The sequence below is a fragment of the Coregonus clupeaformis genome, chromosome 8, assembly GCF_020615455.1.
Source record: "Coregonus clupeaformis isolate EN_2021a chromosome 8, ASM2061545v1, whole genome shotgun sequence".
Lineage (NCBI taxonomy): Eukaryota > Metazoa > Chordata > Actinopteri > Salmoniformes > Salmonidae > Coregonus > Coregonus clupeaformis.
The window spans coordinates 1,281,483-1,295,585 of NC_059199.1; the positions used below are offsets into that span (position 1 = coordinate 1,281,483).

Here is a 14,103-nt window from a genome sequence, read left to right on the forward strand (position 1 = left end):
GTGTGAGGCCTTACAGAAGGTCGTGATGGGGCCGGAGCGTTATGACGCTCCAATGCAGACTTATTTTCCAGGCTGGAGGGATTTACATGACAGCTTGCTAAGCTATCTGTTTGGCTGTCTTCTTCGCTCTTTCTACAGCATTTCTCGTCCTCCCCTCTTATTCTCCTGTAAATCCCTTCCTTTATATCACTCTCTCTCTCGGCTTTCTAGCATGTTCTCTGTCTACATGATTTCCCTGGTCCGTAGTGCTATTCTTACCCACAGCGCTAGCTAGCTAGTGTCATCGCGTCAGTCAAATAGACTGGATGTCCCCCCTCCTGGATTAAAACACAATACAGCCATGTTGTAATGATAGAGGGAGAGGAAAATACAGCCATGTTCTAATGATAGAGGCAGAGGAAAATACAGCCATGTTCTAATTATAGAGGGAGAGGAAAATACAGCCATGTTCTAATGATAGAGGCAGAGGAAAATACAGCCATGTTCTAATGATAGAGGCAGAGGAAAATACAGCCATGTTCTAATGATAGAGGGAGAGAAAAATACAGCCATGTTCTAATGATAGAGGGAGAGAAAAATACAGCCATGTTCTAATGATAGGAGAGGAAGAGGAAAATACAGCCATGTTCTAATGATAGAGGGAGAGGAAATACAGCCATGTTCTAATGATAGGAGAGGAAGAGGAAACTGGGGGCAGAGAAGAGCTATATGTCAAGTTTGTGAGAGAAAAGGAGATGCAGGGAGAGAGAAAAGAGAGATTGTGAGATAGAAAAATAAATATAAGAGAGTGAGAGAAAGAGAAGGGAAGATCAGGCAGGAGAGAGAGAGAGAGAGGAGAGAGAGAGAGAGAGAGAGAGAGAGAGAGAGAGAGAGAGAGAGAGAGAGAGAGAGAGAGAAGAGAGAGAGAGAGAGAGAGAGAGAGAGAGAGAGAGAGAGAGAGAGAGAGAGAGAGAGAGAGAGATAAAGAGAGAGAGCCTATCACCCAGCCACCTAAGTGACTTGAGTTCCTTCAGGACTGAAGGACGTCCATCACTCTAGAGTCGGCAGGGCTGAAGGACGTCCATCACTCTAGAGTCGGCAGGGCTGAAGGACGTCCATCACTCTAGAGTCGGCAGGGCTGAAGGACGTCCATCACTCTAGAGTCGGCAGGGCTGAAGGACGTCCATCACTCTAGAGTCGACAGGGCTGAAGGACGTCCATCACTCTAGAGTCGGCAGGGCTGAAGGACGTCCATCACTCTAGAGTCGGCAGGGCTGAAGTTATTTAGGTAGTAGTGTGTTTCGTCTTGAATGGCTGTTTTAATGAGGACCAGCTAGTGGCTGTCACCTCCCTTCCCAGCCCAGCCCTGCCTGGGACCCAGGCCCTTGGGCCATTATGTGCCCATCATCATAAGGGCCCAGAGAGAGAGGAGACCAGGGAGCTGACACTTGATCCAACACCCAAATTGGTGCAATAAACTCTCATCAATGCAGGCCAGCCCGGCACTGTCCACCGAGAGATCACACACACTGCAAAGCAGGCAGGGAGGAACACACACACAGATGCACACACTGCAAAGCAGGCAGGGAGGAACACACACACAGACACACACACTGCAAAGCAGGCAGGAAGGAACACACACACAGACACACACACTGCAAAGCAGGCAGGAAGGAACACACACAGACACACACACTGCAAAGCAGGCAGGAAGGAACACACACACAGATGCACACACTGCAAAGCAGGCAGGAAGGAACACACACAGACACACACACTGCAAAGCAGGCAGGAAGGAACACACACACAGATGCACACACTGCAAAGCAGGCAGGAAGGAACACACACAGACACACACACTGCAAAGCAGGCAGGAAGGAACACACACACAGACACACACACTGCAAAGCAGGCAGGGAGGAACACACACACAGATGCACACACTGCAAAGCAGGCAGGAAGGAACACACACAGACACACACACGCAGAGGAAAAAACCTGCTGTTCAAAGAGGCTACCTATCACACACACAAACACACATGTAAAGGTCACCTTGCTGACAGCTCACGCATGTTATTATGCGCGCAGGCACACACACACACACACACACACACACACACACACACACACACACACACACACACACACACCTGGTTGTGTCATATTAAGCAGTCTCATTGCCAGTCGTGCCAAGACCTTCCTCTCTCCTCTCTCCTCTCTCCTCTCTCCTCTCTCCTCTCTCCACTCTCCTCTCTCCACTCTCCTCTCTCCTCTCTCCTCTCTCCTCTCTCCTCTCTCCTCTCTCCACTCTCCACTCTCCTCTCTCCTCTCTCCTCTCTCCTCTCTCCACTCTCCTCTCTCCTCTCTCCTCTCTCCTCTCTCCACTCTCCACTCTCCACTCTCCACTCTCCACTCTCCTCTCTCCTCTCTCCTCTCTCCTCTCTCCTCTCCCTACCTCTAGACCCTCCCAGCCTAAATTGGCTCTGAAGTGACACGTCAGTTTCAATTTAACCCGGCAGGCCCCAAAACAATAACTTCATCAGCCCCTGTTAAAGTCTCCTTTCCATCGGACAGTCTCACAAACAAACACTGATTCCCTCCACTTTCTTCCTGAGGGCACCTCTTCCTTTGACTGATGTCGAGGAGAAAATAGAACGCCTTCAAGGATCCCTCAAGGACCTCTCAAGTGTTGAATACTGTTTTAGAATACTGTTTTAGTTCACTTTCTCTCAGCCTACACACTTCCTTCTTACAGTGCATTGCTTTACTGGCTAAAAGTAAGACACAGCAGTGTGCTGTTTTCCCTAGCTTTCTCATAGCTACAGGAGATTCCAGAATTCAGCTAGTTGATAAAGCTGAACTCATTTGAGACAGCCGTATTTCCTGACCACATGACCAGACCATGGTAAAACTCTTGTGTGTGTGTGTGTGTGTATGTGTGTGTGTGCGTGTGTAGACTCTTGAATGTGTGTTCCTATTGTCCATCCTCAATGCAGTCTCCCCCTCCTTCTCCTCCCCTCCTTCTCCCATCCCCCTCCTTCTCCCCCTCATTCTCCCCCTCATTCTCCCCTCATTCTCCCCCTCCTTCTCCCCTCCCCCTCCTTCTCCCCCTCCTTCTCCCTCTCCCCTCCTTCTCCTTCCCCCTCTCCCTCCCCTCCTTCTCCTCCCCCCTCCTTCTCCCCTCTCCCTCCCCCTCCTTCTCCCCTCCCCCTCCTTCTCCCCTCCTCCCCTCCTTCCCCCTCCTTCTCCCCTCTCCCTCCCCTCCCCCTCCTCGTTCCCCCTCTTTCTCCCCTCTCCCTCCCCTCCCTCCTCCTTCTCTCCTCTCCTTCCCCCTCCCCCTCTCCTTCTCCCCTCTCCCCTCCTTCTCCCCTCTCCCTCCCCCTCCTCCTTCTCCCCTCTCCTTCCCCCTCCCCCTCCTTCCCCCCTCCTTCTCCCCTCTCCCTCCCCCTCCTTCCCCCTCCCCCTCCTTCCCCTCTCCTTCTCCCCTCTCCCTCCTTCCCTCCTCCTTCTCTCCTCCCCTCCATCCTCCCCCTCCTTCCCACCTCACCACTCTTTCCCCCTCTCCCTTCCACCACTATTACCTTCCCAGCAAAACATGTTAAACTACATCTTTACAGAGATAATAGAGTGAGAAGGAGCTATTCTGTCAACATATGCCCCACATTAAGTGTCATCATTAGTCAGGCATGGAGGACCTAATGATCACATCTAATGATGGCTTGACATGTGTAATGGACTGTCTCACTGGAGGCTTTATCGCTGGGACATCTACACACACACACGCACACACAGACATGCAGGCATATACACACATCTTCATAATGTGAATTATTGTTACACATTTGTACACACATTAGATGCACACGCATCACCTCTCTCTCTCTCTCTCTCTCTCTCTCTCTCTCTCTCTCTCTCTCTCTCTCTCTCTCTCTCTCTCTCTCTCTCTCTCTCTCTCTCTCTCTCTCTCTCTCTCTCTCTCTCTCTCACACACACATGCCCCCAACAGGGATTGGTTCATCCATAAAGAGGGGCCTCTCTTGGCTTCTCCTCTTCTCTTTCCTGTCTCTGCAGTAATTACCTCATCAAGTCTAATTTTAACCCACTTCCTACAAATAAACATCCTACAGTAATCCTCTCTCACCCCTCCCTCCACCCTCCACCCTCCTAACCCCCCGAGAAGCCCATGAACGAGGTCAAGTGTCATCACTTCTGATATCCAACTTGATTGGCCCAGCATGACTCCCCATCCACTGAGAAAATGAGTGTGAGGGAAGCAGAAGGGAAATTAAAAAGAACTGACATCAGCAAAGAAAATGTGATTTTTTTTCTTCACCTGCTCAGATCACCCCCCCTGGTAACACATTAGTATTGGATCATGCAAATTGGACGAAACCTCATCCGTCCAATTCAGATGCATAATAATGGCTGAAGGACGAGAAGAGAGAGAGCTGTTTAATTAAACAATAAACCAATTTCCTCCAAAATGGTTTATTTTGGCTAAACGGCTCCTTTCTCTGGGATAGGATGTTTTTATTTTTTTGTCCGAGGCACTTCATCATTTGTGTGTCTCGGGTGAAGAGGGGTCAATGACACCGGCTAGCACCGCCTGTAATGTATTCCATCTCTGCGGGGAATGAGATGCGTCTCCACCCAGCCCCCTGCCTCAGGGTCAGACCACTACTACAGCCTGCAATCTATTACTCTGCCAGTTTCCACATTCTTCAGGCTCTGCTGTGAAACTGAGTGGCATTTGTGTGTGCCAGAGTCGAGCCGTAATGGCCGCCACCTGCAGCAGAACGGCTCAGGCAAGGTTCCAATCTCCCTAACGTGTTACCAGGGGAAAATCCCCCCGTGTGATGGATACTGTCCGCCGCTGTTTCACTACTCTGTGTCTGTCTGTGTGAGTGTGGGGAATTGGGATGTGTGTTGGTCAGCATACGAAGAGACAGAGACTGATGGTGTCGTCCTTGCCACTTTTCTCTCTTCTTTCTTCTTTCTCTTCTGTCTCTATTTGTTTCTCTCGCTTTCTCTCCTCCTACCTCCACCAGGTCGACAGTTGACCATCTTCAACAGCCAGGCGTTCATCAAGATCGGAGGTGGTGGCGGCGACAAGGCTCGTCACTTCCAGGGCCAGATCTCAGGCCTCTACTACAACGGGCTGCAGGTGCTCAAGCTGGCGGCCGAGGGCGACCCCAACGTGCAGGCCCAGGGCAACCTGCGGCTGGTGGGCGACGTGCCCTCAGTGCTCACCACGGACACCACCAGCACCACGCCGCTGGCTGACATGTCCACCACCATCATGGAGACAACCACCACAATGGCTACCACCACCACCCGCAAGCAGCGCTCACCCACCATGAGGGACAGTGTCACACAGGTTAGTGTATGGGGACTAGGGTGGGTTAGGATGGGGTAGGGTGGGTGGGTTAGGGTGGGTTAGGGTGGGGTCTGATGGGTCAGGGTAAGGTAGGCTGGTTGTAGACTATAGACTGGGCTGGGCTGGGTAGTAGGGACAGGGATGAAGTTACCCTGCCGGGATCCTAGACAGTATTCAAAGGTCAGTTTTGAGTTTTTCCTATGAGATGTTGGGGTTTGGCAAGGGTTATATGATCCTAGACCTGTGAGTATAAGGACAACTTTCTACCCACAGTGGTAGGTGGCTTAGTATTGGTTTGAGATAATAGGGGTCATGAATGTTTCATGAAGTTTATCCTTCCCTACAAAATTACACTAGAACTTCAAATTAACTCCATAAAAATTCCACAGTCTAGTATACCCTAGTATACCCTAGTATACCCTAGTATACCCTAGTATACCCTAGTAGAGCAATCCAGACTGGGGTTTTGATTCCTTCCAAAGCAATATCACTGACCGAAGCCTAAACACATTGTTAGGGACATTTAACATTTACATTTACATCATTTAGCAGACGCTCTTATCCAGAGCGACTTACAAATTGGTGCATTCAACTAATGATAGCCAGTGGGACAACCACTTTTTTTTATGGGGGGGGTAGAAGGATTACTTTATACTATTCCAGGTATTCCTTAAAGAGGTAGGGTTTCAAGTGTCTCCGAAAGGTGGTCGTTGATTCCGCTGTCTTGGCGTCGTGGGGGAGCTTGTTCCACCATTGGGGTGCCAGAGAAGCAAATAGCTTTGACTGGTCTGAGCGAGAACTGTGCTTCCGTAGAGGTAGGGGAGCTAGCAGGCCAGAGGTGGATGAACATAGTGCCCTCGTTTGAGTGTAGGATCAGAGCCTGAAGGTAAGGAGGTGCCGTTCCCCTCACAGCTCCGTAGGCAAGCACCATGGTCTTGTAGTAGATGCGAGCCTCAACTGGAAGCCAGTGGAGTGTGCGGAGGAGCGGGGTGACATGAGAGAACTTGGGAAGGTCGAACACCAGACGGGCTGCAGCGTTCTGGATAAGTTGTAGGGGTTTAATGGCACAGGCAGGGAGCCCAGCCAACAGCGAGTTGCAGTAATCCAGACGGGAGATGACAAGTGCCTGGATTAGGACCTGTGCCGCTTTCTGTGTAAGGTAGGGTCGTACTCTGCGAATGTTGTAGAGCATGAACCTGCAGGATCGGGTCACCACTTTGATGTTAGCGGAGAATGACAGGGCGTTGTCCAGGGTCACGCCAAGGTTCTTTGCACTCTGGGAGGAGGACACAATGGAGTTGTCAACCGTGATGGCGAGATCATGGAGCGGGCAGTCCTTCCCCAGGAGGAAGAGCAGCTCCGTCTTGCCGAGGTTCAGCTTGAGGTGGTGATCCGACATCCACACTGATATGTCTGCCAGACATGCAGAGATGCGATTCGCCACCTGGTTATCAGAAGGGGGAAAGGAGAAAATTAATTGTGTGTCGTCTGCGTAGCAATGATAGGAGAGACCATGTGAGGATATGACAGAGCCAAGTGACTTGGTGTATAGAGAGAATAGGAGAGGGCCTAGAACTGAGCCCTGGGGGACACCAGTGGTGAGAGCACGTGGTGCGGAGACAGATTCTCGCCACGCCACCTGGTAGGAGCGACCTGTCAGGTAGGACGCAATCCAAGAGTGAGCAGCGCCGGAGATGCCCAACTCGGAGAGGGTGGAGAGGAGGATCTGATGGTTCACAGTATCAAAGGCAGCGGATACGTCTAGAAGGATAAGAGCAGAGGAGAGAGAGTTAGCTTTAGCAGTGCAGAGAGCCTCCGTGACACAGAGAAGAGCAGTCTCAGTTGAATGACCAGTCTTGAAACCTGACTGGTTTGGATCAAGAAGGTCATTCTGAGAGCGATAGCAGGAGAGTTGGCTAGAGACGGCACGCTCAAGAGTTTTGGAGAGAAAAGAAAGAAGGGATACTGGTCTGTAGTTGTTGACATCGGAGGGATCGAGTGTAGGTTTTTTGAGGAGGGGTGCAACTCTCGCTCTCTTGAAGACGGAAGGGACATGGGCAGCAGTCAAGGATGAGTTGATGAGCGAGGTGAGGTAAGGGAGAAGGTCTCCGGAAATGGTCTGGAGAAGAGAGGAGGGGATAGGGTCAAGCGGGCAGGTTGTTGGGCGGCCGGCCGACACAAGTCGCAAGATTTCATCTGGAGAAAGAGGGGAGAAAGAAGTCAAAGCATAGGGTAGGGCAGTGTGAGCAGGACCAGCGGTGTCATTTTACTTAATAAATGAGGATCGGATGTCGTCAACCTTCTTTTCAAAATGGTTGACGAAGTCATCCACAGAGAGGGAGGAGGGAGGGGGAGGAGGAGGAGGCTTCAGCAGGGAGGAGAAGGTGGCAAAGAGCTTCCTAGGGTTAGAGGTAGAGGCTTGAAATTTAGAGTGGTAGAAAGTGGCTTTAGCAGCGGAAACAGAGGAAGAGAATGTAGAGAGGAGGGAGTGAAAAGATGACAGGTCGGCAGGGAGTCTAGTTTTCCTCAATTTCCACTCGGCTGCCCGGAGCCCTCTTCTGTGAGCTCGCAATGAGTCGTCAAGCCACGGAGCAGGAGTGGAGGACCGAGCCGGCCGGGAGGATAGGGGACATAGAGAGTCAAAAGATGCAGAAAGGGAGGAGAGGAGGGTTGAGGAGGCAGAATCAGGAGATCGGAGGGAGAAGGATTTAGCAGAGGGAAGAGATGATAGGATGGAAGAGGAGAGAGTAGCGGGAGAGAGAGAGCGAAGGTTGCGATGGCACATTACCATCTGAGTAGGGGCAGAGTGAGTAGTGTTGGAGGAGAGCGAGAAAGAAAAGGATACAAAGTAGTGGTCGGAGACTTGGAGGGGAGTTGCAGTGAGATTAGTAGAAGAACAGCATCTAGTAAAGATGAGGTCAAGCGTATTGCCTGCCTTGTGAGTAGGGGGGGACAGTGAGAGGGTGAGGTCAAAAGAGGAAAGGAGTGGAAAGGAGGCAGAGAGAAATTAGTCAAAGGCAGACGTAGGGAGGTTAAAGTCACCCATAACTGTGAGGGGTGAGCCATCCTCAGGAAAGGAACTTATCAAGGCATCAAGCTCATTGATGAACTCTCCAAGGGAACCTGGAGGGCGATAAATGACAAGGATGTTAAGCTTGAATGTGCTAGTGACTGTGACAGCATGGAATTCAAATGAGGAGATAGACAGATGGGTCAGGGGAGAAAGAGAGAATGTCCACTTGGGAGAGATGAGGATTCCTGTGCCACCGCCACGCTGACCAGATGCTCTCGGGTATGCGAGAACACATGGTTAGACGAGGAAAGAGCAGTAGGAGTAGCAGTGTGTTCTGTGGTAATCCATGTTTCCGTCAGCGCCAAGAAGTCGAGGGACTGGAGGGTAGCATAGGCTGAGATGAACTCTGCCTTGTTGGCTGCAGAACGGCAGTTACAGAGGCTGCCAGAGACCTGGAACTCCACGTGGATCGTGCGCGCAGGGACCACCAGATTAGAGTGGCAACAGCCACGTGGTGTGAAGCATTTGTATGGCCTGTGCAGAGAGGAGAGAACAGGGATAGACAGACACATAGTTGACAGGCTACAGAAAAAGGCTACAATAATGCAAAGGAGATCGGAATGAAATGAACTAAACATCTGGGAAAGCGAGAGAGCGGGGCCTCCCTCACTTACGTTTCACTGAAACACTCAAATATAACTCTCCCAACTTCCACTTTAGAAATTATAATTGTTGTAAACTACAGCGGTTCAATGTTTCTAGGAATAGACTAACTTAGTTTATTCAGCTAGCTAACTTGGTACAGTATTCTTCCGTGAAAACCGTCCACGGCACCGAATCCTATGATGCCGAAGCCAACTAGCATGCCAGCCTCCAATAACACGGTTTAGCACCAATACTCGGTCACAACAAACCACTAGTGTGTTAACACGCCAAGCAGATAATTCGTGTCCGTGTCTAACGTTGTGTAAAGTTTTGGGTTAGTTTTGACAGTTTGAGTGAGTACGTCGTCAACTTATTCAGCCAGTTAGTTAGCTAGAATAGTTAGCATACTAGCTAGCCATTGCTCCCACGGCACGTACACACAGAGAGCCAAGCTAACGTTAACTAGTCACCCATGTCCCGAATTCCCTTGAACGACTCTGGTTACCAGTAGGTAAAAACAAAACAAAAATAAATGTAGGTTATAACTTACCCTTAGTAGCTACTGTTAGCCAGTTAAGTGCAAAGCTAGCCACTGAATCGATTCAGCCAGTTCGCGTCTGTCCCAATGGAGAGAATGCGTCTCCAATTATTAAAGCTAGGTTGTTCCAGCTATTGTTTAATTAGCTATCCAGGTAGCTACATTCCGAGTACAGTAGCTACTAACTACCTAACGTTAACGCTTCAGATAATGAGGTTAGAAAAACAGCTGAATGGTAGGTAGCTAGCTGGCATAATCACAGGTACTCTTAAGCGTGAAATAACATTGGAAACAACTATCCACAGTTGCTAATAGTTACCAGTAGCTACCCACTAGCTAGCTAGCTTTATTGGTCCAGGTAGTGAGTTAGCTAGCCTCGTGCTTCACCGGGCTCAGTTGAATACAATACTTACCTACAATAATTACCTACAATAACCTACAATAACTACCTAGATAAACTACCTACAATACCTAACTACAATACCTACCTACCTACAATCTAAATACATGGTTTAAGCTTTAGTCGACAAGCTTACCTCCCGCCAGAGAGAGACACAACCTCACCCGAGTATGTCCAACCGGACCATATGAATCACACCCATCCAGCCCTACCAATCACACCCATCCAGACCTACCAATCACACCCATCCAGACCTACAAATCACACCCATGCAGACCTACCAATCACACCCATCCAGACCTACCAATCACACCCATCCACACCCCACGCAGTCCATAATAAGCTGTAATAACAGTCCCCATGTCATCGCCATGCCTCCGAGTCCCCACGCAGTCCATAATAAGCTGTAATAACAGTCCCCATGTCATCGCCATGCCTCCGAGTCCCCACGCAGTCCATAATAAGCTGTAATAACAGTCCCCATGTCATCGCCATGCCTCCGAGTCCCCACGCAGTCCATAATAAGCTGTAATAACAGTCCCCATGTCCTCCAGGAGAGGAAAGCGCTTGCCCCCATTTCACGGCCCCTACCATCTATTAATTAGCCCGCAAGCCACATGCATTATAATGTAATGTAGTGTAATGTAAATGCAGCTATGCAGCAGCAGTGTGGTGTCATAGCATTAGAATAGTATTAGGCTCCAGGCGCCCAGAGAGAAATGGTTTAGTGGAGGACAAGCTGTTGGTTAATAGTTCAAATGTTTTTTCCCAAATAGTTTAGCTATATTGATTGAGCTAGCCTGACACATCTGAACAAATGGAATAGTCCCTAAAGTGCAAACCCCGGACATCTGCCATTCCAGGCAGTCTCAAACACTCAAAGTCAACTGCCAAGAACTCTTACATGTATCATAATCATAATTTGAAAGAAAATGAATAACTAAAGCAGGTCTGGATGGATGTTTTTTTGTATATCTGTTTGTTTACTTGGTTCCATGTTTTAAGTGTTGCAGAATACCAAATGATGTAAGGGTGGATTAGGTAAGGCTCAGTTCTTACGCAAGCTGTGGCCGTTTATAACATTTCAACAAACTTGCCTGGTGTTGCATTGCAAATATACAAAAGTTCCAATTAACATTGGGTTTGTCTCCAACAAGTGGGTCATTATCAGCCTCCTTGTCCTCCAGGGTTGGGGAGTAACGGTAACCTACCCAACCCTGTTGTCCTCAAGCTTACCTAAGATCAGTCACACAAAGCTCTCAGCATGCCAGCCTGCCTTTGACTACCGTGATTAAGCGTTCTCTCTCTCTCTCTCTCTCTCTCTCTCTCTCTCTCTCTCTCTCTCTCTCTCTCTCTCTCTCTCTCTCTCTCTCTCTCCTCTCTCTCTTCTCTCTCTCTCTCTCTCTCTCTCCCCCTCTCTCTCTCCTCTCTCTCTCTCTCTCTCTCTCTCTCTCTCTCTCTCTCTCTCTCTCTCTCTCTCTCTCAATTCAATTTCAATTTAAGGGCTTTATTGGCATGGGAAACATATGTTAACATTGTCAAAGCAAGTGAAGTAGATAATAAACTAAAGTGAAATAAACAATAAAATTGACAGTAAACACTACACTCACAAAAGTTCCAAAAGAATAAAGACATTTCAGATGTAATATTATGTGCAAATTCTCTCTCTCTCTCTCTCTCTCTCTCTCTCTCTCTCTCTCTCTCTCTCTCTCTCTCTCTCTCTCTCTCTCTCTCTCTCTCTCTCTCTCTCTCTCTCTCTCTCTCTCTCTCTCTCTCTCTCTCTCTCTCTCTCTCTCTCTCTCTCTCTCTCTCTCTCTCGCTCTCTCTCTCGCTCTCTCTCTCCTGAGCTGATAACAACAGTGCTAATTACTGTGTGGAACTAAAAGGTTCTCAGAGAGAGAGACAGAGAGAGAGAGAGGCTGCGAGAGGCTGCTTGAGAGAGACTGAGTGTGCCAGGGGGTTGAGAGGGTGTGTAGGGGTAGACACACTGAAAACACCAATCAAGTCCCATCTAATTCAATGTTAGCTATTGGACCATCGTGGTCCATCCCTGATCGCGCTGCATAGGCAGAGCCACAATCCTTTGACTTCAGTTTGACTCAATTCAATAAATGGGGTGAAATGCACTTAATTATCTCTATATGGTGTTATCAAAGCAGTTGGGGACTGTCCGTGTACTCTTTCCATCGGTTGCGAGGAGAGAGGAGATCAGACATTGTGGACAGTATAAAGATCAACGCTGCTAGCTTCGCCAACCTTCCAAGGTCATGTATGATTCAATAGTTGTGGTTCTGCACAGTTATCAATGCAGATAGTCTGTCCTTCCAAAGTCAAGATGTACAGTATGACGCAACTGGCTCTACTGTTAGGAATGGAGTTTAGGGACTTCTGTAGAGTTATATTACACCAAATGGTAGCTTATTCCCTATCGGCCCTGGTCAATAGTAGTGCACTATATAGGAGATAAGGTGTAATTTGGGATACAGCCTATGTTATATCTGATTACCTTTTTGCTGTGGTTATACAGGAGACATGATGGTGTGCGGTTTAGCTACTCTCAGAGCCTAGTAAACATGAGATCAATGAAACCCAAGCTTTAATATCTGTAGGCTTCCTAGCACCCGGAGGCACAGTCAGCTCCTGCAGATATCTGGTGTTTTGTGTTTGTTCGGCTCGCCACCACCACTGCTTTCTATCATTAATGAGCGTAACATTCATTGCCTGACGTTTATGAACGGCACAAAGTCATAACACAACCCCAGGTCCTACCTTCACTGTGTTCTTAGAGCTAATAAGCTATTTCTCCGCATTTCTCAGAGATGTTTGAAAATTTTAACGGCTTTGCTATATTGCCTTGTACCTACACAGGCATACACGAAACCCCAAATAACATTTTATTTTACGAATAGCAACGCACAAGTTACTCAACCAAGTGCCATAATTATAAATTCTATGATCTAAGCCTTAAAGGAAAACTCCACCCAAAAACTATATTTTGGTGTTTGTTTCATTAGTCCATTGTCCCAAAACAAATGGGTGGAATTCAGCCATGTGCATTAGTACGGATGCTTTGTTGGGCTAACCCAGCTTTCACCACTCTAACGGATGGCTCTGTCAACGCCCTGCTTTTCCTGGTATATCTTCCTTTTACTCCACTAATAGCTGATGTGTCGTTTTTCATGGCCCGGCGACCTCGCCTTGCTCTCCCACTGGCGGACAAGGAGAGAGAGATGAGACAAAGGGAGAGATGGAGATAGAGGAGACAGAGAGAGGGATGGAGGAATGGGGAAGTGAGGACAGGAAGAGACAGAACATTTCAGTTTTGGGGGAGCGGAAAGACAATGAGGAAAAGACGAAGGAAAGGCCCCCAAATCACAAATGACACATTACAACTATGGCTGAATGGCCCATCCCTTTACAGCTGAAGAAATCCAGAGACCATATGCCACGTTCAACAGCTAAGATGGCCGCCCATCAGATCCTGTTGATTTTCTTAGTTCCATTTCCTGGGCCAGTTATCTGATGGGGTGCTCCTCTCAATCCTGTTCACATGGCCCATGCATTAGTCAGTTAGCTAGCATTGCGTCCCCAACACACACACACACTGTCGTCTGTGCAGTTAATAGGCAATCTTATGTCATGTGTTTTGCGCTAGACCAAACTTGGCAATTGCTCTATAAATACTGTACAGCCTCAACTGGGGCCCAAGCTAACGAGCCAGAAGGCCCACTTCTGCTCGACGTGTACGCCACCAACACCATCGAAACGGGATAGGGGGACGGGACACAGGCGAACTAACCCACATTTCTCAAAGACAGAGCAAAAAATACTTGAGTGAGACGCTTTGATCATGACAAATAATGCTTTGATGTTTTTAATAAGACCGTACCTTTTGATGGTTTCGTTTTACCCTGATAGCAGACTAGATGCCACAGAATGGGGGGAGTCATCTCTTATGCTGACGTTTCCCCTGGGTAGAGATCTAGGATAATATTCCCCTCCCCCAATCTTAACCATAACCATTTTTGGTGGAAATACTAAACTGACCCCAGATCAGCGTCTAGGGGCAACTTTACCCAACTCTGAGTACCACCAGCCATTACACTTACTTGGTACATGTATATTCCAGTCCTACATATAGCACACTTGAT

At 48.6% G+C, this 14,103-nt stretch overlaps 1 protein-coding gene across 1 annotated transcript in view; it reads left to right on the forward strand.

Moving 5' to 3' along the window:
- The window catches only part of LOC121571120 (neurexin-2), a 712,543-nt gene that overhangs the window by 681,450 nt on the left and 16,990 nt on the right, over positions 1-14,103 (forward strand). The window contains 1 exon segment of the mRNA XM_041882424.2: positions 5,028-5,356. Within this exon segment, the coding sequence (XP_041738358.2) occupies positions 5,028-5,356 (329 nt within the window).